The 22,944-nt window shown below is 36.5% G+C and overlaps 1 protein-coding gene across 1 annotated transcript; it reads left to right on the forward strand.

The window, feature by feature from the left end:
* The first annotated feature begins 304 nt into the window (after window positions 1-304).
* On the forward strand, window positions 305-2,333 carry LOC132316699 (polyphenol oxidase, chloroplastic-like). Its single transcript, XM_059815174.1, has one exon. It carries the CDS (start codon window positions 312-314, stop codon window positions 2,118-2,120), a length of 1,809 nt encoding a protein of 602 aa, XP_059671157.1. The 5' UTR covers window positions 305-311; the 3' UTR covers window positions 2,121-2,333.
* The last annotated feature ends 20,611 nt before the right edge of the window (window positions 2,334-22,944 follow it).

Genomic DNA, 22,944 nt, shown 5'->3' on the forward strand with positions numbered 1-22,944 from the left:
TGAAAGAAAATTTATTTAAATCATTTAAGAATCATTATTCAAAGAATTAGGTACCCGTCAACAAAAAATATTGCTATTAATAGATGTTGGATTGTGAGAAAATTGAGTTTAAAATTCAATTATGTGTAGCTGTTCATGCATCAAACTTCAAAAGCATTTTTTCGTTCATATGTTCAACTACGCTTTCTCCACGTGATGTTTATACTTGTTCAATTTCGTCAACGAAATCCAAGGTATCATCCAAAGAAAAGTCTTGGGCAGTACATTATATATACAATGGTATTTTACCTAACACAACACCAAACAAGCCAATGGCTTCTCTTCCCCCTCCAACCACAGCCTACGCCTCCTCCACCACCACCACCACCACCTCCGCCTTTCCATCTTCCCCATTCTTTGCCAAGAAGTCTCAAATCTCAATAACAAAATATCGACGTCCCACTAAAGTGTCATGCAAAGCCAAAGATGGTGACCAGAACCCTAGCACTAGCTCCAAAAATGGTACTGAAGCTTCTCTAGGGAAGTTTGATAGGAGAAATGTGCTTATAGGGCTTGGAGGGCTCTACGGTGCGGCGACATTCAGTGCTGCTGATCCCCTAGCATACGCTGATCCGGTGACAGCACCCGACATAACAAAATGTGGCGCGGCCGACTTGCCTACCGGTGCAAAACCCATAAATTGCTGCCCTCCAGCTACCACAAAAATTGTGAATTTCAAGCTTCCACCGCCATCTAACGCCATGCGCGTTAGGCCGGCTGCTCATTTGGCGGACAAGGAATACATAGCCAAGTATACCAAGGCCATTGAGCTCATGAAAGCCCTTCCTGCAGATGATCCACGTAATTTCATCCAACAAGCTAATGTTCATTGCGCTTATTGTGATGGTGCTTACGATCAAGTTGGGTTTCCGAATCTTGATATTCAAGTACACAACTCATGGCTCTTCTTTCCTTTCCATAGATACTACCTCTACTTTTATGAAAAGATCTTGGGTAAATTGATCGATGACCCCACTTTCGCTTTGCCATTTTGGAATTATGATGCTCCTGGTGGCATGCAATTGCCAGCTTTTTATGCTAACTCTAAATCACCACTCTATGATCCTCTCCGTGACCCAAAACACCAGCCACCAACCACCATTGATCTTGATTTCAACGGCACTGATGAGAAAATAAGTAGTCAACAACAAATGTCAAGCAATCTCACCATCATGTACCGTCAAATGGTTTCCAATGCCAGGACCACCCGGCTTTTCCTCGGCAGCCCTTACCGTGCCGGTGATGATGCTGACCCCGGAGGTGGCTCGGTCGAGAACATCCCACACGGTCCGGTGCATATATGGACCGGTGACCGATCCCAGCCTAATGGAGAGGATATGGGAAACTTCTACTCCGCCGCAAGAGACCCTATATTCTTCTGTCATCATTCCAATGTTGACCGGCTATGGTCGGTGTGGAAAACCCTGGGAGGAAAACGTCAGGACTTCACAGATCCAGACTGGTTGAACGCGGAGTTTCTCTTTTACGACGAAAATGCTCAGGCTGTACGCGTCAAGGTTCGAGATTGTCTGGACACGAAGAATCTGGGATACGTTTACCAAGATGTGGAGATTCCATGGCTGAACAATCGGCCAACGCCTAGTGCTAAGAACGCTACCAAAAAGCAAAGCAAGGCTGGAGTGGCAAATGCGGCGGAGACATCTAGTGTTAGGGATGTTTTTCCGACGACTCTAAACAGAGCGGTGAGGGTTTTGGTTCCGAGGCCGAAAAAGTCGAGGAGCAAGAAAGATATAGAAGAAGAGGAGGAGGTGTTGGTGATAGAAGGAATAGAGTTGGATAGAGATGTGTTTGTGAAGTTTGATGTTTATATTAACGACGAAGATGACGATAACAGAGTAAGGCCAGACAAGACTGAGTTTGCGGGGAGTTTTGTGAATGTGCCGCATAAGCATCATAAGCATTCGAAGAAGAAGACAAATACTCGCTTGAGGTTGGGGATAAGTGAGTTGCTGGAGGATTTGGGAGCTGAAGATGATGATGAGGTGATTGTGACTTTGGTGCCCAGGAATGGAAAAGGTCTAGTTACCATTGGTGGTATTAAGATTGAGCTTGATTCTTGAATCAATAAGTCTTAGTATTTATTTCCATTCATAAATTTTACTTCTTAATTATTAGAGCTTTGATTGTCTTGATTTTGTTCCATCGAAGTTAGACATCAATATTTGTATTTTTTTTTTTTTTTATCATGCGCATCTTTTGTCTGTAACAATAAGCTTCTCATGCAATTACTTGAAAAGAAAATAAAGATAAAAATTCATTCACTTCAAACCCAATTAATTCCTCTTGTTGAAATGTGTTCTCTTGTAATGGGCTGCTGTTAATATTTCCATTCACTTTGGTCTGGGACTTTGGGCTATCCCTTGCTTTTGTTGTAGCGAATTCGCTTTGGTTCTGGCATTTACCCATTTCACTTCAAGCCCAATTCCTCTTGGGCTCTGTACACATATACTGTTTTCAATTTAATTACTCCCATTTACATTTAAAGCATGCCATGCATGGCGATGGTTAAAAGAGGAGACTTGTCCGTTTGGTTGGGAAGTGAAATGAGTATAAATAGGTTATGTGTTAGTCTCAACTTAAGTTGATATCAGAGTTATACTTAGTCTTTGATCCCGCATGCCACGCCAAGCGCTCTGCATGAATGTGTTCGGGTGCATCATCCTGAGTAGGCAAGGTGGCCCGTTGCGAATTCGGATGGTGAAGAATGTTATAAATAAATTAGGTTGTTAGTTCCACCTAATAGCTATATTCCTAGCTATATTCCAAGAAACACGAAATTTTCATAATTAAACCTTTTTAATAAGTCATATAAACTTGTTTAATTAGTACCCACCAAACGTGAATCCTATAAAGAATTAATAAGTGAAATGATTTGCAAAGTCATGAACTTGGTCTTTAAAAATTATTCAATGAAATGCATGTCTTTATTGTTTCGAATGATGAAAAAATAAAATAAAAAATTCTATCACAAATCGGTGTTTAGACAAGTTTCCTTATATACAATAAACTCACTAGTTATCTTGGGATCGTTGCTCGATCTTCATTTGGTTAAATGATCTAAATAAGCATTAAATTAAATACTACAAGGACAATATTTGGGTCTTCTCTTTTACAAGGATGAAGTTTATCCTTCAGTTACTGTGGTCTAATATAATTAAAATATATATATTTAAAGAAATGGGCATTACCCATTTCTTACATATTAAATTATTTTTTTCCTTCTTTTTTTTATTATTATTTTTCTTTCCTTCTAAATCACGATTATTTAGCGTGCCCTAATTTTGTTGTATAATGATCTCTTTTTTTTTTCTTTTTCTTTTTCTTTTTATTGCAAGTTTTTTGCTCTCATATATGATTATTTAATGAAAGTTTGTAAGAAAACCTCTTTGCTTTGTTTTAATAATAAAATATTGGTCATGTTCAAAAAGTGAGATGGTTACTGAGGAATACTTACGGATTCAATCTTGTTCTGTTTCTAATTTTGCAAGGAATAAGGCCCAAATTTACATTGTGGTTGCTAGACAATTGCTTAATAACTGACTGTAACATTTGGATTGTCAATGAAAGCTTAATTTTAGCCATTGTACCAGACACGTGTCGAGAACATGTGGTGGTTGGATATAAAAAGATGGGGGAGTGGGGGTTAGTCTCTCAATCATGGTTGGGTTAGGGTTAGTCCACCATAATTTATGCTTTGCTCATGGACATTTGTAATTGTGGTTCATTGTATGTTTTCTTCGGTTTGCTCATGGACATTTGTAATTGTGGTTCATTGTATATTTTGTTGGGTTCTAATTATGGGCCTTCGTAGGTCCTGGACCACTTGAAATTTTAGCCCTAAAATATGGCATTACAATAAATCGGATTTCAATCCGAATCCAATCTGTTTAGTCTGATATGAATTAAATAAAAAATCTAATTATGATCTATATTTGATAATTCGATTATAATCCAAATTCAATAAGCTGTTAGCTTAACAAACCGGACATGAATTTGAGTTAATCCAATCCGTTAATAATTCGATCCGATTAAAATAAAATATATTTGTATATATATATATATATATATATATATATCAACAATCAAATCAAGTTTGTATAAATGTAAATCATGAGATCAAAAAATCTAATCACAATATTATATTTACAATACTAAAGTGTTCCCACCCAATTAAAGACGTAAGAAGTGGGCAAGTAAATCATGCTTCCAGAGAGAGACAGAGAGAGAGAGAGAGAGAGGTGAAGGAAAGTCATATTATTTATTCTTTCCTTTGTCTTCTATTTTTCCTTCTTTTTTTTTTTTTTTTTTTTTTTTTCACGTAGTATTACAATTTTACTAGCCCTAATTTTTTATATTTCAAAGCTAAAGTTATCTCAGATTTTTCTTATTTTATCCTCCTCTCTTTTTTCTGGTTTATGGAGACTTTAGTTCTTTCTTACCGAACCCATCTCAATCTCTCTCCTTTTTTACCCTAATTTTGATCTCCTTTGTTTTATCGGATTTGTTCCATCAACCATAATTCAGTACAAATCTAATATCTTGATAGGTCTAATTATAAAATAACGAACACTTCTATTATTGTCAATGGCTTGGTCCTACGTTCTCACCTCACAATGGACTTTTCTTGGAATTTGGTGCATAAACGTGTGGGAAAATAGTCAATATTACTTAAATTGCTTATGTAAACTGATTAGATTTTTGTTGAAATTTTTTTTTGGGTCATTTAATCTGTAAGAGAATTTTAGCCATAAAAGATGGCATTGCAAAATCACGTGCTATTCTATTATTGTCAATGGCTTGGTATCTCACTCTCACAATGGACTTTTCTTGGAGTTTGGTGCGTATATTACTTAAATTGTTTGTTTAAACTGATTAGATTTAGCCCTATCCATCTACACATCAGATTTTTGTTGAATATATATTTTTTATTTTCTTTTGTCAGAATTATTACATTCAATAAGCCAAATGATGTTGTAAGTTTGGATTGGTCTTGTTTTTTCCACCTCAAATGGATACGGAGTATTACTTAATTTGACGCGTAAACGAGGGAGAGAATCAATCAATTAATATTATCTGAATTATTACTTAGTCAGACTAATCAGAACTAGTCATCTAAAAAGTCGAGATAGAGCCTTCTTAGACACGGAAAAAAAAATTCTCACTGAATTGGTCCAGTGAGAGAATATAAAAACTGACTTTGGAGTTAAATTCGTGTTTATTAAGTTTTTAATTTATACATATAACTTTAGTTTAATATATATTAATACATAGAAAAAATTAGGTTTTAGTGATCAATCTTAAATAAAATTGATGTAAAGTTACCATAAAGTAAAAAAAAGATGAATTCTGACTAAACTTTTTTTTCGTTAAAGGTAAGCTCGTATAAAAAGATGAAAAAATTTACAGTGAGACTCCAGATGGGGAAGATACAACAAAGACCAACAACAAAGAGGAAATAACCTATACAAATTTTGATCTGCTACAAGCAAAATATTCAAAAGCTATACTAGCCAATTAAACTACAACCTTTTCAACAGCAATAACAGCATCAACTAATGAATACCATGTCCTCACGGCAGCATTCCAATAACCTTCTCAGCAACATAGGTCAAGGTAGGAGCAAGACTTGTGTAATACCCCTAAGTTTAAAAGGATAGTCCTGGTATTTAATTAATTGTTTAATTGTATTTTTAATTGTTTAATTGTTTTGTTTTAATTGTTTAATTGTGTATTTGCTTATTTTTTTTCTTAGTTGAGTGAATTGTGTTAATTGTGTTAGTTAATTGAATAATTTATTTGCTTAATGGTATTTATGTTATTTAATTAAATTATGTGTTTTTTTTTTTTTTTTTTTTTTAGTTAATGGTTTATTATATTCTTTATTTAATTTAGATGAATTAAATGTTTTAATTGTTTTAGTGTTTTATTTTAGATATCACGTTTTTGTATAGCCGACTTTTAATTAGCTTGGGATTAGGATTAGGTTTTTATTGGGGCTTATATATAAGCTTGTACAAGTCTGCTAGGGTTAGAGAAAACCCTATTCACGTACTTAGTATATTGAGAGAAAACAGAGTAAGGTTGTGAGAGACAGAGAGGAACCGAGAGTGGAACTTGGGTAATTAACAAAGCAATTCAAGGAGGACGTGGTTGTTTCTAGGTGGAACCAAAGCACTGGAGGTATAGAACTACAGCCTAGGACATTGACGGAAAGTTCAGAGACGTGGATTAGAGTTTAAAATCTGAAACTCAAAGGCAAGTTTCTGTTCTTCTCTTTCCCTTTAATTTGAGTTCTGTGCATGCCTAGCTAGACTCCAGGAGCTTAATTAATGCTAAAAACATAATAATCATGCATGTTTAATTGGATTAAAACAGAGAGTTTCGGATTTTATATGCTTCTTCATGATTTCTTTATTTCTTAGATCTTTATGCATGAATTGTGGTTTAATTTGAATCTTTATCTGCAAAATCATTTTAAATAATTTATTATAGATGTATGGGATATAGGTTGAAGTTTGGAGACCTTAACAATGGAGTTTTAGGGTTTACAAAGGCTAAATAGACGATGAAGACGACCTCCGCACTAACTTAGGGGGCTGAGTTGGTAACTTAGGGGGCAGAGTTGGAAACTTAGGCTGCTTAGTTGTAACTTAGGCGGCTGAGTTGGGATTTTTGGCTTCAAACGCCCATATTTATTTTAAAACCTATTTTAATTAAATCAAATGGGTTAAATGGACTAGGGAAGGTTCTAAAGTGTATAATACATCTCTTAGGCCTAAGGAATTGGACAAAATGGATTTGAAAATAATTTTATAAATTATTTAAAGGATGAATCAGTATAAAAGCTTACAGCTTAGCATACTGATAAGGGATGGAAAGAACTAAATTGCTTAGTTAAATTTTGGGTAAGATTATAAATCTTATATTTGGATGCATGATAGATCATTTTATGTTTAAAGTTTGAACTATGCATGCTCTGGATGTTAATTGTTGGAATATCAAATTCTCTAGTGCAATTACATGAATTAATGCTGGTATGTATATTGCTGAAATTTTAAATACTTTTCTGCAATGATATGGATAATGGTTTGGATTGTAAATTACTAACTTATTATGCATGTGTTGTAATTTACAAGGATATGGAGGATTGTATGCACCGGTATGAGACGGTGACATATTAGGGATGGTTTAGCTCAAAACGCTTAAACCTAACCTATCGGATTAAAGGAATGGATTGAAAAATATTGAATCCTAATTATGACTAAGTCAGATCAACTGCGACTAAGTTGAATGGCTTCTTGGATTAATGGATGGTAGTTAAGTCATATCAACTGAATAAGTTGGGTGACTAACTAGTTTGTATATTGTATGTCATCTTAATAAGTATTTGAATGACATACTCTGGTTTTGGACGGACTTTATATATATGTTTATAGTACCACGAGATGAGCTTGAGTCTCAGACTCGTTGGTTATGGTGCGTATATGCAGTGGATGCGTAGCTGGTTAAAGTAGGTTGAGGTGCACCCTGTTAGGTCTAAGTACTCATACCCACCTTTAGGTGCGTTTTCGCATGTTGCTTTCTATTCAGGTTGAGACCCCTACTGTAGTCCAGTGAATGTCCCTTAGTATGGATATATATATGTATGGACTAGATAGATATTGTTGAGCTATCTAGGATGTATTTGCGTATCGGATTACTGTTTGGATCGTAGTAGAATAGGACTTGCATGTGGGCCTGACCTACTCTTTATTTTCTAGGTGTTCGTCAGTTCCAGGGTTAGAGCTTGGACGTGCAGAGCAGATACAGACACTCACTCCTCCGTTTACGTAGGACTACTCTCTATGTTTAGCTTTATGTTTCATTTCAGTTATTTCAGTTTTAGTTTCGGATTTTATTAGGGGTCCACAAGGATGGATTTCCGAGTTGTTAAACTTATGGAGTTTTGGATTATCGGATTTCAATAATTATAGTTTGAGGATTTTTAATTTAGAATTCTTTCAGTGTTATTATTTATTTTCTTCATTATTTTGTAATCTATCTTCGTTTTAAAATACTTTAATTGTCTGATATCCCTCGAGTTTGGGCCTGGGCCTGATCAACCCGCGTCTCGGATCCGAGAGGTATCACAGTTGGTATCAGAGTACTCCAGGTTCAAGTGTTTCTAGAGTGTTTCGTATTAAGTCTTCCGCGTAGCATTTTCTCCTGATTAGAGCTTAAGTTTAGGATTCATTGAATTCCTTAATGGTTCATTTAAACTCGTACTGATGTCTATCTTTCTATGTTAATAGCATGGTTAACACTGGAAGAGGATAGAACATGAACAGTCGACAGAGGAGAGCGGAACGTAGGCAGCAGGAACGCCTACAACGTCGGCAAAGGAAGGAAGAGCAGCAAATGCCAGGGTTTCAGGAGGAGGTTCAGCAGGCTCAGGATCAGGTCAGAGATCCAGAGTTTCCTCCTCACATTAATGACCTTATTGCTCGGGCTATAGAAGCAGGGGTAACGACTGCTCTTCAGAATCAGCCTCAGGTACAGCCGGCACCTTTACCAGCACCGATTGTTTAGACAGATACTTGGGAGAAGGCTAGGAGTTTTTTCACAAAGGGGAGTCCACCTGGTTCTCGTGCTCTACCGATGCGAAAGCAACTCACCAGTGGAAACAGGATATCGAGCGACATCTTCTCTTAGTTCAGTGCACGGAGGTTTAGAAGCAGATGCTTGCTACCTTCAAGCTAGTTGGGGATGCACTACAGTGGTGGGAGTCAGTTACCACCGCAGAGGAGAGGATGTCGTTGACTTACGATCAGTTCAGTGCACGCTTTGATGAGAAGTACTTCCCTTATGCAGTCAGGGCAGCCATGAAGACTGAGTTTCTTAATCTGCAACAGGGGAACATGACAGTGGCGGAGTATGAGCAGCAGTTCACGCGCTTATCACTTTTTGCACCGGAGGAGGTGGATACAGAAGAGAAGAAGCGCAACAGTTTCGTTAAGGGACTAATGTGGTCTATCAAGAGAGCTATTACAGGTAATCCAGCTTATACTACATATGCTCAGGTGGTAGACGCTGCTCTACAACAGTATTAGTTGACTGTGGACTTCAGACAGGCCAAGGGTGAGAAGCGGGGTGACAGAGACTCTGCTAATCAGTCAACTGAGAAAGGGAATGGGAACGGACACCGACAGAATGACAAGGGCAGATTCCAGGGACAACAGCCTTGGAAGAAGCATAAGGGTAGTTCAGATGCTCCCAAGGATGTGGCACCTATTCAGCGTCAACATAATGGGGGACCACAGGCTGGACTGGGTCAGCCACAAGCTAACCGACAGAGGAGGCCATTTGGTACTTTCCAGGGTAGTTGTTACACTTGCGGAGAGTATGGTCACACTTCCAGGCAGTGTCCTACAGTTAGACAAGGACAGGGACAAATACAGGGGCAGGGACAGCATGTGCAGCAGGGGCAAAGGGCGCCAGTGCCTCTACCAGCTCCACAGGTTTCTCGGATTCAAGGACAGACTTATCCGGCATTACCGGCACCGCCGCAGCTTCAGGGATAGGCACCGCAGCAGCTATATTATGGCAGGGTGTACAACCCTAAGCCACAGGATATGCAGGCACCTCAGGCTGTTGAGGGTAAGTTTCCTATACATGGTTTTCATGGACGTGTTTTATTTGATACGGGTGCTACACACTCATTTATAGTTAGGACTTTTGTTGTTTTATCTGGGATGAGGACGAGGGTATGCACTAAACCTCAGGGTATTTCTACACCATTGGGCGATACAGCTATTATACATGAGAGTGATGGGCCTGTGACACTAGATATTGGCAGACTCAGATTTCTAGCCAACCTATTGGTCCTGGACATACAGATTTATGATGTGATACTTGGGATGGATTGGTTATCTCACTACTATGCCCAAGTTAATTATTTTGATAGGTCTATTGTGTTTACCATACCTGATCAGGACATGTATGTTGTCGCTATGCCGCGTTCTAGCGGAGGCATTAACACCTATTTGTTCCATGTGGAGGAGGAAACGGAGGAGGGGACTACTGTGTCATTGGATAACATACCGATTGTACAAGAGTTTCCAGATGTATTTCAGGAGATTTCAGGGTTGCCACTTAGTCGCGAGATCGATTTTGTGATAGACTTAGTTCCAGGCACTGTGCCTATTGCTAGGGCACCCTATAGGATGGCACCGGTGGAGATGAGAGAGCTGAGGGATCAGATTCAGCAGTTACTCAGCCAGGGTTTTATACGTAGGAGTACATCACTTTGGGGAGCACCGGTTTTATTTGTGAAGAAGAAGGATGGTTCGCTTCGCCTGTGTATAGATTACAGGGAGTTGAATAAGGTTACTATTCGTAACAAGTACCCTCTACCTAGGATCGATGATTTGTTTGATCAGTTGCGGGGAGCCACATACTTCTCTAAGATTGATCTGCGTTCTGGGTATCATCAACTAAGGGTTAGAGAGCAGGATGTTCCTAAAACAGCGTTTCTCACGAGGTATGGTTTTTATGAGTTTCGTGTCATGCCGTTTGGGATGACTAATGCACCTGCAGTGTTCATGGATTTAATGAACAGAGTCTTTCGGGCTTATTTGGATCAGTTTGTCATTGTCTTTATTGATGATATCTTGATCTATTCTAGGTCTGAGGACAACCATGCTAGACATCTTCGTATAGTCTTGCAGACGCTTCGTGAGCACCAGTTATATGCCAAGTTCGAGAATTGTGAATTTTGGCAGCGGGAAGTGAAGTTTCTGGGTCACGTGGTGTCAGAAGGGGGGATAACGGTTGATCCAGCCAAGGTTTCAGCTGTGGTAGAGTGGGGACAGCCTACTTCACCTACCGAGATTCAGAGTTTTCTCGGTTTGGCAGGATATTATCGTCGGTTCATCCAGGGGTTCTCCAAGATAGCAGGACCACTCACTCATCTGACCAAGAAGGGTTTACAGTTCGTGTGGGATGAGCACTGTCAGCGAGCTTTTGATGAGCTGAAAAGGAAGTTGACTTCTGCACCGGTTCTAGCTACTCCACAGAGCGGGATAGAGTATCTTGTCTACACGGATGCTTCGTTGCAGGATCTTGGATGTGTTTTGATGCAGGAGGAGCAATCGATTTCTTATGGATCTCGGAAGCTTAAGCCTCACGAGCTTAATTACCCAACACATGATTTGGAGTTGGCAGCAGTGGTCTTTGCCTTACGGATCTGGAGGTATTGTCTGTTAAGTGAGTCCTTCAGACTATTCAGTGATCACAAGAGTCTGCAGTATTTGTTCACTCAGCGGGAGCTGAATATGAGACAGCGCCGATGGTTGGAGTTTGTGAAAGACCATCATTTCTCTATCCAGTATCATCCAGGGAAAGCGAATGTGGTGGCAGATGCACTCAGTCGCCGACCTGTTAGTAGTCTTTCTGCTCTTTTCACCACTAAGTGGAAGGCTTTGAAGAATGTGGATGAGTTATCGGATGCTTTTATGACTTGCATGGTGGTTACACCTTCCATAATTCGCAAGGTTTTACAAGCACAACTCACCGATCAACAATACATTGACAAGGTTGCAGAGATAGCTTCCGGAGAGGTTCCATTCTACTATGTTGGGGCTGATGGAGGTTTGAGGTACAAGGGACGGTTAGTGGTACCTTCTGCTGATGATTTGATGAAGGATATGATGACTAAGACTCACCACTCTGAGTTCTCTATTCATCCAGGAGGCGATAAAATGTATTAAGATATGAAGCGGCAGTTTTGGTGGGCAGGTATGAAGAGGGACATTGTTTTTTTTGTCTCACGATGTAGTACTTGTTAGATGGTCAAGATTGATCATCAAAGGCCACCAGGAGCTCTACAGCCACTACCGATTCCGGAGTGGAAATGGGAGAGAATTTCTATGGATGTTGTGGAAGGATTGCCAAATTCTTTCAAGGGGCATGATTCCATATGGGTCATTGTGGATAGGTTGACCAAGTCAGCTCATTTCTTGCCTATTTGCACTGACTACACTTCGGAACAGTTGGTGAGGCTTTACATTTCCGAGATTGTAAAGCTACATGGCATTCCATTGTCTATTATATCAGATAGGGATTCGAGCTTTGTATCTGAATTTTGGAAGAGTTTTCAGCAGGCCTTGGTTACAGAGTTGCACCTTAGTACTGCTTATCATCCTCAGACTGATGGACAGACTGAGCGGGTGAATCAGATTATAAAGGATATGCTTCGTTCGTGTGTTCTTGATTTCAAGGGCCATTGGGAGGATTATTTGCCACTTGTGGAGTTTGCTTATAACAATAGTTTCCAGAAGACTATTGGGATGGCACCATTTGAGGCGTTATATAGCCGACCGTGTCGATCGCCTATTTGTTGGATGGAGGTTAGTGAGAGCAGATTCTTGGGTCCTGAGTTCATAAAGGATACTTCCGAGAAGATATCTCTTATACGAGATCGCATGCGTACTGCCCAAAGTAGGCAGAAGAGCTATGCGGATCGTCGCACTCATGTTTTGGAGTTTCGGGTTGGGGATCAGGTTCTTCTCAAAGTATCTCCTATAAAGGGTGTTATGTGCTTTGGGAAGAAAAGGAAGTTGTCTCCGCGGTTTGTCGGTCCATTCATGATTATGGATCGTGTTGGGGCTGTTGCTTATCGGTTGGCACTTCCGGATAACTTGGGTCGCGTTCATAACGTGTTCCATGTTTCCATGTTGCGAAAATTTCTGCGAGATGAAGATTGGTATCAGCATATCGATGTTGGGGAGATTGAGTTGCAGCCAGATGCAACCTATTTGGAGCCGCCGTGTGGTATTGCAGACCGAAGGGATTTGATTCTTCGTAACAAGGTTATTCCCTTGGTACGTGTTCAGTGGAGTCATCATAATGAGGCTGAGTCCACTTGGGAACGGGAGGATGTCATTCGCTCGCAATTTTCTGAAATATTGGAAGAAGGTAAGAGCGAATTCCGAGGACGGAATTCTTTTTGTTAGAGGGGAAGAATGTAATACCCCTAAGTTTAAAAGGATAGTCCTGGTATTTAATTAATTGTTTAATTGTATTTTTAATTGTTTACTTGTATTTTTAATTGTTTAATTGTGTATTTGCTTATTTTTTTTCTTAGTTGAGTGAATTATGTTAATTGTGTTAGTTAATTGAATAATTTATTTGCTTACTGGTATTTGTGTTATTTAATTAAATTATGTGTTTTTTTTTTTTTTTTTAGTTAATGGTTTATTATATTCTTTATTTAATTTAGATGAATTAAATGTTTTAATTGTTTTAGGGTTTGGTTTTAGATATCACGTTTTTGTATAGCCGACTTTTAATTAGCTTGGGATTAGGATTAGGTTTTCATTGGGACTTATATATAAGCTTGTACAAGTCTGCTAGGGTTAGAGAAAACCCTATTCACGTACTTAGTATATTGAGAGAAAACAGAGTAAGGTTGTGAGAGGCAGAGAGGAACCGAGAGTGGAACTTGGGTAATTAACAAAGCAATTCAAGGAGGAATGAACGTGGTTGTTTCTGGGTGGAACCAAAGCACTGGAGGTATAGAACTACAGCCTAGGACATTGACGGAAAGTTCAGAGACGTGTATTAGAGTTTAAAATCTGAAACTCAAAGGCAAGTTTTTGTTCTTCTCTTTCCCTTTAATCTGTGTTCTGTGCATGCCTAACTAGACTCCAGGAGCTTAATTAATGCTAAAAACATAATAACCATGCATGTTTAATTGGATTAAAACATAGAGTTTCAGATTTTATATGCTTCTTCATGATTTCTTTATTTCTTAGATTTTTATGCATGAATTGTGGTTTAATTTGAATCTTTGTGTACTAAATCATTTAAAATAATTTATTATGGACGTATGGGACAGAGGTTGAAGTTTGGAGACCTTAACAATGGAGTTTTAGGGTTTACAGAGGCTGAACAGACGAAAAAGACGACCTCCGCACTAACTTAGGGGGCTGAGTTGGTAACTTAAGGGGCTGAGTTGGTAACTTAGGCTGCTTAGTTGTAACTTAGGCGGTTGAGTTGGGATTTTTGGTTTCAAACACCCAGATTTGTTTTAAAACCTATTTTAATTAAATCAAATGAGTTAAATTGACTAGGGAAGGTTCTAGAATGTATAATACATCTCTTAGGCCTAAGGAATTGGACAAAATGGATTTGAAAATAATTTTATAAATTATTTAAAGGATGAATCAGTATAAAAGCATACAGCTTAGCATACTGATAAGGGATGGAAAGAACCAAATTGCTTAGTTAAATTTTGGGCAACATAATGGATTGTAATAAGATTATAAATCTTATATTTGGATGCATGATAGATCATTTTATGTTTAAAGTTTGAACTATGCATGCTCTGGATGTTAATTGTTGGAATATCAAATTCTCTAGTGCAATTACATGAATTAATGCTGGGATGTATATTGTTGAAATTTTAAATACTTTTCTGCAATGATATGGATAATGGTTTGGATTGTAAATTACTAGCTTATTATGCATGTGTTGTAATTTACAAGATATGGAGGATTGTATGCACCGGTATGGGACGGTGACATATTAGGGATGGTTTAGCTCAAAACGCTTAAACCTAACCTATCGGATTAAAAGAATGGATTGAAAAATATTAAATCCTAATTGTGACTAAGTCAGATCAACTGCGACTAAGTTAAATGGCTTTCTGGATTAATGGATGGTAGTTAAGTCATATCAACTGAATAAATTGAGTGACTAACTAGTTTGTATATTGTATGTCATCTTAATAAGTATTTGAATGACATACCCTGGTTTTGGACAGACTTTATATATATGTTTATGGTACCACGAGATGAGCTTGAGTCTCAGACTCGTTGGTTATGGTGCGTATATGCAGTGGATGCGTAGCTGGTTAAAGTAGGTTGAGGTGCACCCTGTTAGGTCTAAGTACTCATGCCCACCTTTGGGTGCGTTTTCGCATGTTGCCTTCTATTCAGGTTGAGACCCCTACTGTAGTCCAGTGAATATCCCTTAGTGTGGATATATATATGTATGGACTAGATAAATATTGTTGAGCTATTTAGGATGTATCTGCGTATCGGATTACTGTTTGGATCGTACTAGAATAGAACTTGCATGTGGGCCTGACCCACTCTTTATTTTTCAGGTGTTCGTCAATTCCAGGGTTAGAGCTTGGACTTGCAGAGCAGATACAGACACTCACTCCTTCGTTTACGTAGGACTACTCTCTATGTTTAGCTTTATATTTCATTTCAGTTATTTCAGTTTCAGTTTAGGATTTTATTAGGGGTCCACAAGGATGGGTTCCCGAGTTGTTAAACTTATGGAGTTTTGAATTATCGGATTTCAATAATTATAGTTTGAGGATTTTTAATTTAGAATTCTTTCAGCGTTATTATTTATTTTCTTCATTATTTTGTAATCCGTGTTCGTTTTAAAATACTTTAATTGTCTGATATCTCTCGGGTTTGGGCCTGGGCCTGATCAACCCGCGTCTCGGATCCGAGGGGTATCACAGCTTGCCCACAAGCTGTGGAACATCCCTGCTGAAATAAAGTTTGTTGTTGAAAAGGAGAGTTGATCATCATCATGTCAGAGCTGAATTTTAACTTGAGTGTTGCTAGTCTGGCTCTCACACAGCTTTTAACTTGCGCAATGATGTTGTGGTAGGGTGTTGCTTAGTTACTAAAGGCTCTAGCATTCCTTTCCATCCAAATAAAGTACACTGCAGCTGCCCACAACAGCTTATGTACTAAGCAATCTGCTGGTAACCAATGTGTGGAGCACCTTTGGATCATGTCATTCCAGCTGTTTGGCCTGATGTAGAACCTAGCCATTCTTGAATAAACTTCCATATGTTAGAGGAGTAATCACACTTGAAGAAAATGTGGTCAATTGACTCCCAGTCAGTCTCACAGAGGTAGCACTTGTTCATGTAGTGTTTGTATAGGACAGGTTTGGCATCAAGTGTGTAAAGTCTTCCTTTTACGACCAGCCAAAGAATGAGACTATGCTTTGGGATGCGATGCTTAAACCATACCACTTTATGCCAGGTAAAGATTGGTGATGGTGGGCTGAAGTATTTCAATGTGCGAGCCATAGAGAAATTTCTGTTTAGACACGGTAACCATTCGACTGAATCTGGATTGGAGGAGGGTGAGGGCAGTTCATGTAATTGGGAAATGAAACTTCTAGATTGGAAGAAATGGTGAAGCTGAATAGTGGCTAGATTAGCCCATTGGTTGTTGGAAATTAGTCTATCAACTAAGATGTTGTTATCTAGTTGAAGAATTTCCAAACCAATGAGACCCAATTACTGTACAAGAGGACCATTTGGTAGCCAGTAGTCTAACCATAAACTAGTATCTTTCCCTATCCCCACCCTGCCTTAGTAGACCTCTTGCCATTGTTCTCAGTCTCAGAAGTTTCCTCCAAAACCCTGAACTCAGACATGAAGTTTTAAGCACCCAAAAGCTCTTTGATTTTACAAGGTATTCCAGTGTCCATGCAACCCACAGGCTCTCCTTTCTCGAACAAATTTTCCAAATATGCTTCAGACTGGCAACCCTATTAGACAGCTCCAAATCTGGAAAACCAAGCCCACCGTTACTCTTGGGTCTGCACACAGCTTGCTAAGCCACCTTTGCTCCCTTATGCTTCAAATTAACCCCAGACCAAAAGAAGCTTCTAAGCAGCTGGTTGATTTGCTCAAGAACCTTTTTGGGAAGAATGAAAGCCTGAGACCAAAATGATTGAATGGAACAAAGAACTGATTTAACCAAAATAGCCCTTCCTGCATACGATAAAAATCTTGATGTCCAGCTTCTAATTCTTGCTGTGATCCTTTCAATGAGTGTTTGGCAATCCATTATTTAAATTGAGGATGAAGAAAGTGGCAACCTAAGATACATGACAGGAAGTGAACTTTTTTCAAATTAAAAAAGTGATAAATTGCTGCTTTCGGACCATTGTCAACCCTTGAGAAGAAAACCTTGGATTTCTCCCTATTCAGCTGCATTCCAGAAATATTAAAGAAAAAAGATAGAGCTTCTATTAACACCTGAACTGAGTCTAAGCTAGCATGAGAGAACATCAAAATGTCATCTGCAAAAGAGAGGTGGGTGATTGACAGCCTTTTGCACCTCCAGTGAAACCTGAATCTTGGATTGTTTGCAATGTGTTTGTCAATACATAGGGACAATACTTCCATTACAATAACAAATAACATGGGGGAGAGAGGATCTCCTTGTCTGATACCTCTCCTTCCTTTGAAGTAACCAAACAGTTCCCCATTCAGTGAGATTGAAAAAGCTGGTGTAGTTATACATTGTTTAAATCTAATTGATAAAAGTAGCTGGGAAACCGAATAAATGAAGAGTGTCTAGGATGAACTGCCAGTGAATGGAATCAAAAGCCTTCCTTAAATCAATTTTAAGGGCACAATTTGGGGAATGGTTTACTCTATGATAGCCATTTAGAAGCTCATGTGCTAGTATGATGTTGTCAGACATGTGTCTACCCTTAATGAAAGCAGTTTGGGTAGAACTAATAAGCAAGGGAAGTAAAGGAGCTAGCTTGATGGAGATGAGTTTGGATATGGCTTTGTAGATTATGTTATAACAGGAAATAGGTCTGAAATCATTGGCTGAGGTAGGGTTTGGTTTCTTAGGCACTAGAGCAATATAAGAACTATTGATTTCAGTCAACATTTTCCCTGAAATGAAGAAATCCCTGATAGCTGCAGTGACATCCTGCCCCACAATTGGCCAGGAGTGCTTAAAGAAATAAGAATTGTATCCATAAGGCCCCGAGCTCTTGTAGGGGTGGAATGAGAGAATACAAGCCTGTATCTCTTGGTCTGTGGGTATTGCTGTTAAGGAAGGTAGGAGGTTTGATGGTACAGTCTTTGTGATAACTACTGAGAATGATTCCATACCTGGATAGCTGAAGTTGCATTGGCCAAGGATGCTTTAAAAATGGCTGAACAACTCATTCTTAAGGTCCTGACCTTGGATTTGATTCCCATTTGGATCAATAAATGAGTGAACTTTCCTCCTGTTGGCTTTGGAGTTGAAGCTTTTCATGAAAAATGTGGTATTCTGGTCCCCTTCCCTAAGCCAATGTACTTGAGATTTTTGCTTGAAGAACATCTCCTCCACCAGTAAAAGTTCAGTGAATTTCTGTGATAGCTCCTCCTCCCTAAGTCTGAGTACATCATCAGATGGGTTAGAATAAAGGCTTCTCTGGCAAAGGGACAGGTCCTCTCTAACAGCAGCTACCCTCCTTGAGATTGCACTGAACTCCTTCTTATTCAACTGCTTAAGTGGTTGTTTTATTTTCTAAATTACCCTGCTCACAGTTTCACCTTCAAATGGAGCAATGACGTCTTTGCTTAAACATATAATTAAGGTTTGTGAATTTTTCTAATTAAACAATACTTAGCATATAAATAACGTGTGTGTGTGTGTGTACATATTATCTTCAAATAATTGAAACCGTAATGATTATCTTCTGTTAGGTTTTGTATTAAATCATCAATTTTTGTTTTGTTGTGACATGTGTGTTTCTTTGGATTTTATTAAATGCAATTTAATTTAATTTTTAATTTTTTATTTTTAAAGTTAAAACAAATTTTAGTATAAGAAAACACAAAGAATTGCACAAAATAAAACTTTGTGCACCTCTAACGACCACAAATTAAACCTAGAACCAAAATCACTGTCTTATGTGTCAATTCTGTGGAATGGAATTTTGACTTAGAGTTACGAGTGGTATGTAACAGTTATGTAATCAATTAATAATAGCCGTATGAGTGGTTTTTGTTAGAGTTGAACTTTCAATGGATGATTTTCGTTAGAATTGAATTTTCTCAGTATTAATGTGACTTATCTTGGTAATATCCATTGCTTGAAAATTTGTTAATTATCTTCAACAATTTTTAAAATTATAGAAATCTAATTTTTCCTAAATATAACTTGTTAATTATCAACAACAATTTTTAAAATTATAGAAATCTAATTTTTCCTAAATATAACGTATTTGCATATATAGTAAAATAAAATAAATGGTAAAATAAAATATAATGAATAACTTGTAACGACAAAGTTATGTTAGATGCTCACTAAATATTATCCATATACTCGCATAAAACAATTAAATTTACCCGACTTTCAAATCACTTGTCATTTTCCTTAAACATAAGTTATATACCAATTTTTTTTAAGAAAAATAATTGTTTTTTTTCAAGTAAAAAAATAAATAAAAAATTACGTTTGGTTATGTAACTTGACTAAATATCATATTTCTCATATTCTCTTTTTATTCACCAGAGCATATTAAGTAGTGCATGTAAATTTTTTTCTGCCCTTATTCCATGGTATATTACGGGTATTAGTATGGACAATCTTGGATTCTTATCGTATTTAATAGTACATCTCAATATCACTACTTTATTAGTAACAATCAGAATTGAAAAAAGTAGGTTTTTTTTTCAAGTGATGAGAAACGAACCTTGGAATTCATGGTACTTAGAATAACCAACATAATTGTATGTTTTGGAAAAATCATCTTAAAGGTATTTGGTAGGATTTTCTTGGAAAATTCTATTATAGAGAAAAGCAATATTAATTCTCTTATTTTATGTGCTACATCACTAGAGCTAGAAAGCTTACGAGAAAACTAAACTATATCCTGATGACATAAAATAGTTTAAGCTTTGTTCTTCAACAAATTTTAAGAACGTTTTTTATTACCTTTTTCAAGGAGTTTATAAAAAATTACCCTAGTATAGAACCCCTGAAACAGCTTAATTAAGCACCTACAGAATGTTTTAATTTGTAAAATGAAATAAACAGAATGGTTTATAAGTTAATCAGCACCATGAACTAGCAATCTCAATCCACTTTCGTCTATTTGATGAGAAAAAGATTATATAGTGTCACGGTTAAATAATAGACCAGAATGAAAAACTGGATCAAAGTTTTAATGAATTTATTTACCAATTTTTTTTTACAAATATAATTATTATTCTGGCGAGAAGTAATGAAAAAACACCTTATTTAATTTTTGGATTTTGAAGAACGCGTGAACTGTGAGAGATTAGTAAAACCGATTTCAGAATTACATAAACAATTTTAATGTTAGAAAACAAGATGAAATTGTTGGTTACCTAAAAATAACTGTTACATACCTCAAAGAAAATTGATTTAAGAATATTTATTCAACTAGCCGTGTATGAAAACAATATTACTTTGATATAGCCGTTGGACGGTGTGAAAATTAAGTTGTACAGTAATTTTTTTTTTCCTTTCTTCAAAAGTTCTATTCAATTATAGCAGTGTATCAATATTCAAAAGCATTTTTTTCTTTTATATGTTCGGCTAATTCCCATGCATTTTCCACATGGTGTTCACACTTCTCTAATTCTGTTAACGACGAATTCAAGGTGTATCATGCAGCAGCAACAACAACAACAACAACAAAAAAAAAAAATTGGGCACTACATTATATAGACCAAATTAAGGTATGTTAGCTTAGACCACAAACAATTCAGGCCATGGCTTCTCTTCCCCCTCCAACTATAGCCTACTCCTCCTCCACCATCACAACCTCCCCCTTGTCATCTTACAAAAGATGGTAACCCACGTCCTCTAAAGTTACCTAACTAAAAAAAAAAAAAGAAGAAGAAGAAGATAGTGATATCATATATATATATATATATATACACACACTAAATCTAAATTTGAAAACTTTCACTTAACTTTGTAAGCATTTCCTTTCATTTTTTTTTCAAGAAGGATAACCAAAACTTGTGGGTGAGTGATCGATGCATGGTTTGTTAGGGTTAGTCGCAACATATGCTTATTGTGAGGGAGGTGATTTTTATTTCTTTTCTTTTATCCCAACCATAATTTACTATTTTTCTAAATTGCCTTTCTTTTCTTTTCATTTATCTCCAATTAACTGGACCTTAGAAATAAATGTGAGCTTGAAAAAAAAAATAATAAAAAAAATAAAAAATTGAATTCGGGTCATAATGAGACAGTGGGTTAACATATCCATGAAAAATTAATTTTAGTTATTGAATTAGACACTTGCTGCTCTATGTAGGAACGGAGACAGTTAAGGACCAGAGGGGGCACGTGCCCTCCTTGGATTTTCTCCCTCTCTTATATTCTATATATGTTTTTTTAATGAAAATAAGGAAAATGTCCCCCCTTGAATTTTCTTATTCTTTATAAAATTCTATACATGTTTCATATTTTTTTTCTTCTAAATTGTTTCTTTAATACATATATTCTATATCTATAAATTAATTTAATTTCAAAAATATCACTATCTCTTTCTATATATATATATATATTTATATACAAATACATTATATTGTAAATATATGGAGGTTATGCAATACTTATGATGTGCCCCTTAAAAAATTTTCTAGTTTCGTCACTGCTGAAATCATGTGATGCGAAGGTTGAATGTGAAAAGAACTTGTGGGTGAGGGACTGATGGTTTTGTCTCAATCATGGTTTGTTACAGTTAGTCGCGACAAATGGTTATTTGGTGAGGGAGGTGACCTTTGTCTTTGTGGTCCATTGATTGTTTAGTTAATGCATGTGAAATGTGTTCTTTTGTTCTAATTATTGACTTTTTGTTATGGTTTTGTGGAGTACAAAAAATTTTTAGGATGGTTTAATTATATGAAAATTTCAATTTTTTGATCAGTTTTAATTTTTTTATTAGTTTTGAACTCTATAAAAGATAATTTATTGTACGAAAAATTATTTGGGGCTATGTATAGTGTTGTATGATTGATTAATTTGTGTCACCATAAGAGAAAGTAATTGAGAGATTGAAAGAAAATTATTCATTGTAATTCTTCATCTTTTATGTAGTAAAATTTGTTCGATGCGCTCCATGAACGTAGTCTTAAGATTTGGGTGAACCATGTATATCTTGTGTTCTTGTGTGTGATTGATTTTTTTTAGTCTTCGTAATTGTTTGTGTTTATTACTCAAACAACATTGTTATTTACATTTCTGTCACAATAACTGATATCAAAAGATCAAAAGATCCGTTTAATTGTGCAGAGCAACTCAATACTTTTTTGAGTCATTTAATAATAAATTTACAATATGAGTGTAAGGGCAATTTCTCCACAAAAGATTACACAGTAAAGTTGTGAGCACATTTTAAAGAAAAATAATACACGCACTAATTTGTTTAGCCGATCCTTTATGTAGGGGCGGAGGGAAGGGGGAGCTATTGGGGCCATGGCCCCACTAATTTTTTTGGAATTTTTATTTATTTATTATTATTATAAGTAAAAATAAAATAGTATAGTATATATGGTATAAAATCTATAATTGGTCCCCCCTAAGAAAAAAAAATTTTCTTTCTTTAATCAGCATTTAACAAAAGATAGTTTATATATAATTAAAAAGAAAGTGATTTAATTAATAACTATAAAACCCCGATAAAAATTGATTCACATAAAAATTTAATGTGACTATCTTCAAATTTCAATTCAAATACCGTTCTTTCCATAATGTGACTATTTTAAAACCTTCCAACTTAAGCACGATTCTTTCCATCACTTTGTTTTTCTTTATATATGTTTTTATTGAAATGCTTTTATAAGAAATTAATTTTTACAAAATTTAGAACAAAATTTTCATTTGAAATTTTGAATATCAATAAAAATCGATGATTTAAGAATCTAAATTCTTATTTTATTAATTTTTATTTTTATTTTTTATTTTTATAATTATTATTTTTTATCATTGTTATTGTTTTGTTAAATTTTCAATTGTTATTATTATTTTTTTTTTTAAGTTATTTTTATTTTTTTCTTTTCGGTAAATAAAGAGAGTTATTTAATTG

This window comes from Cornus florida, unplaced genomic scaffold (genome assembly GCF_030987335.1).
Source record: "Cornus florida cultivar Cherokee Brave unplaced genomic scaffold, ASM3098733v1 CherokeeBrave_3.0.0_Hap2_Chr01, whole genome shotgun sequence".
Taxonomy (NCBI): Eukaryota; Viridiplantae; Streptophyta; class Magnoliopsida; order Cornales; family Cornaceae; genus Cornus; species Cornus florida.

Bases quoted from the DNA above. Each gene is read 5' to 3' on its own strand.
- LOC132316699 (XM_059815174.1), top strand. From the start codon at position 312: ATGGCTTCTCTTCCCCCTCCAACCACAGCCTACGCCTCCTCCACCACC.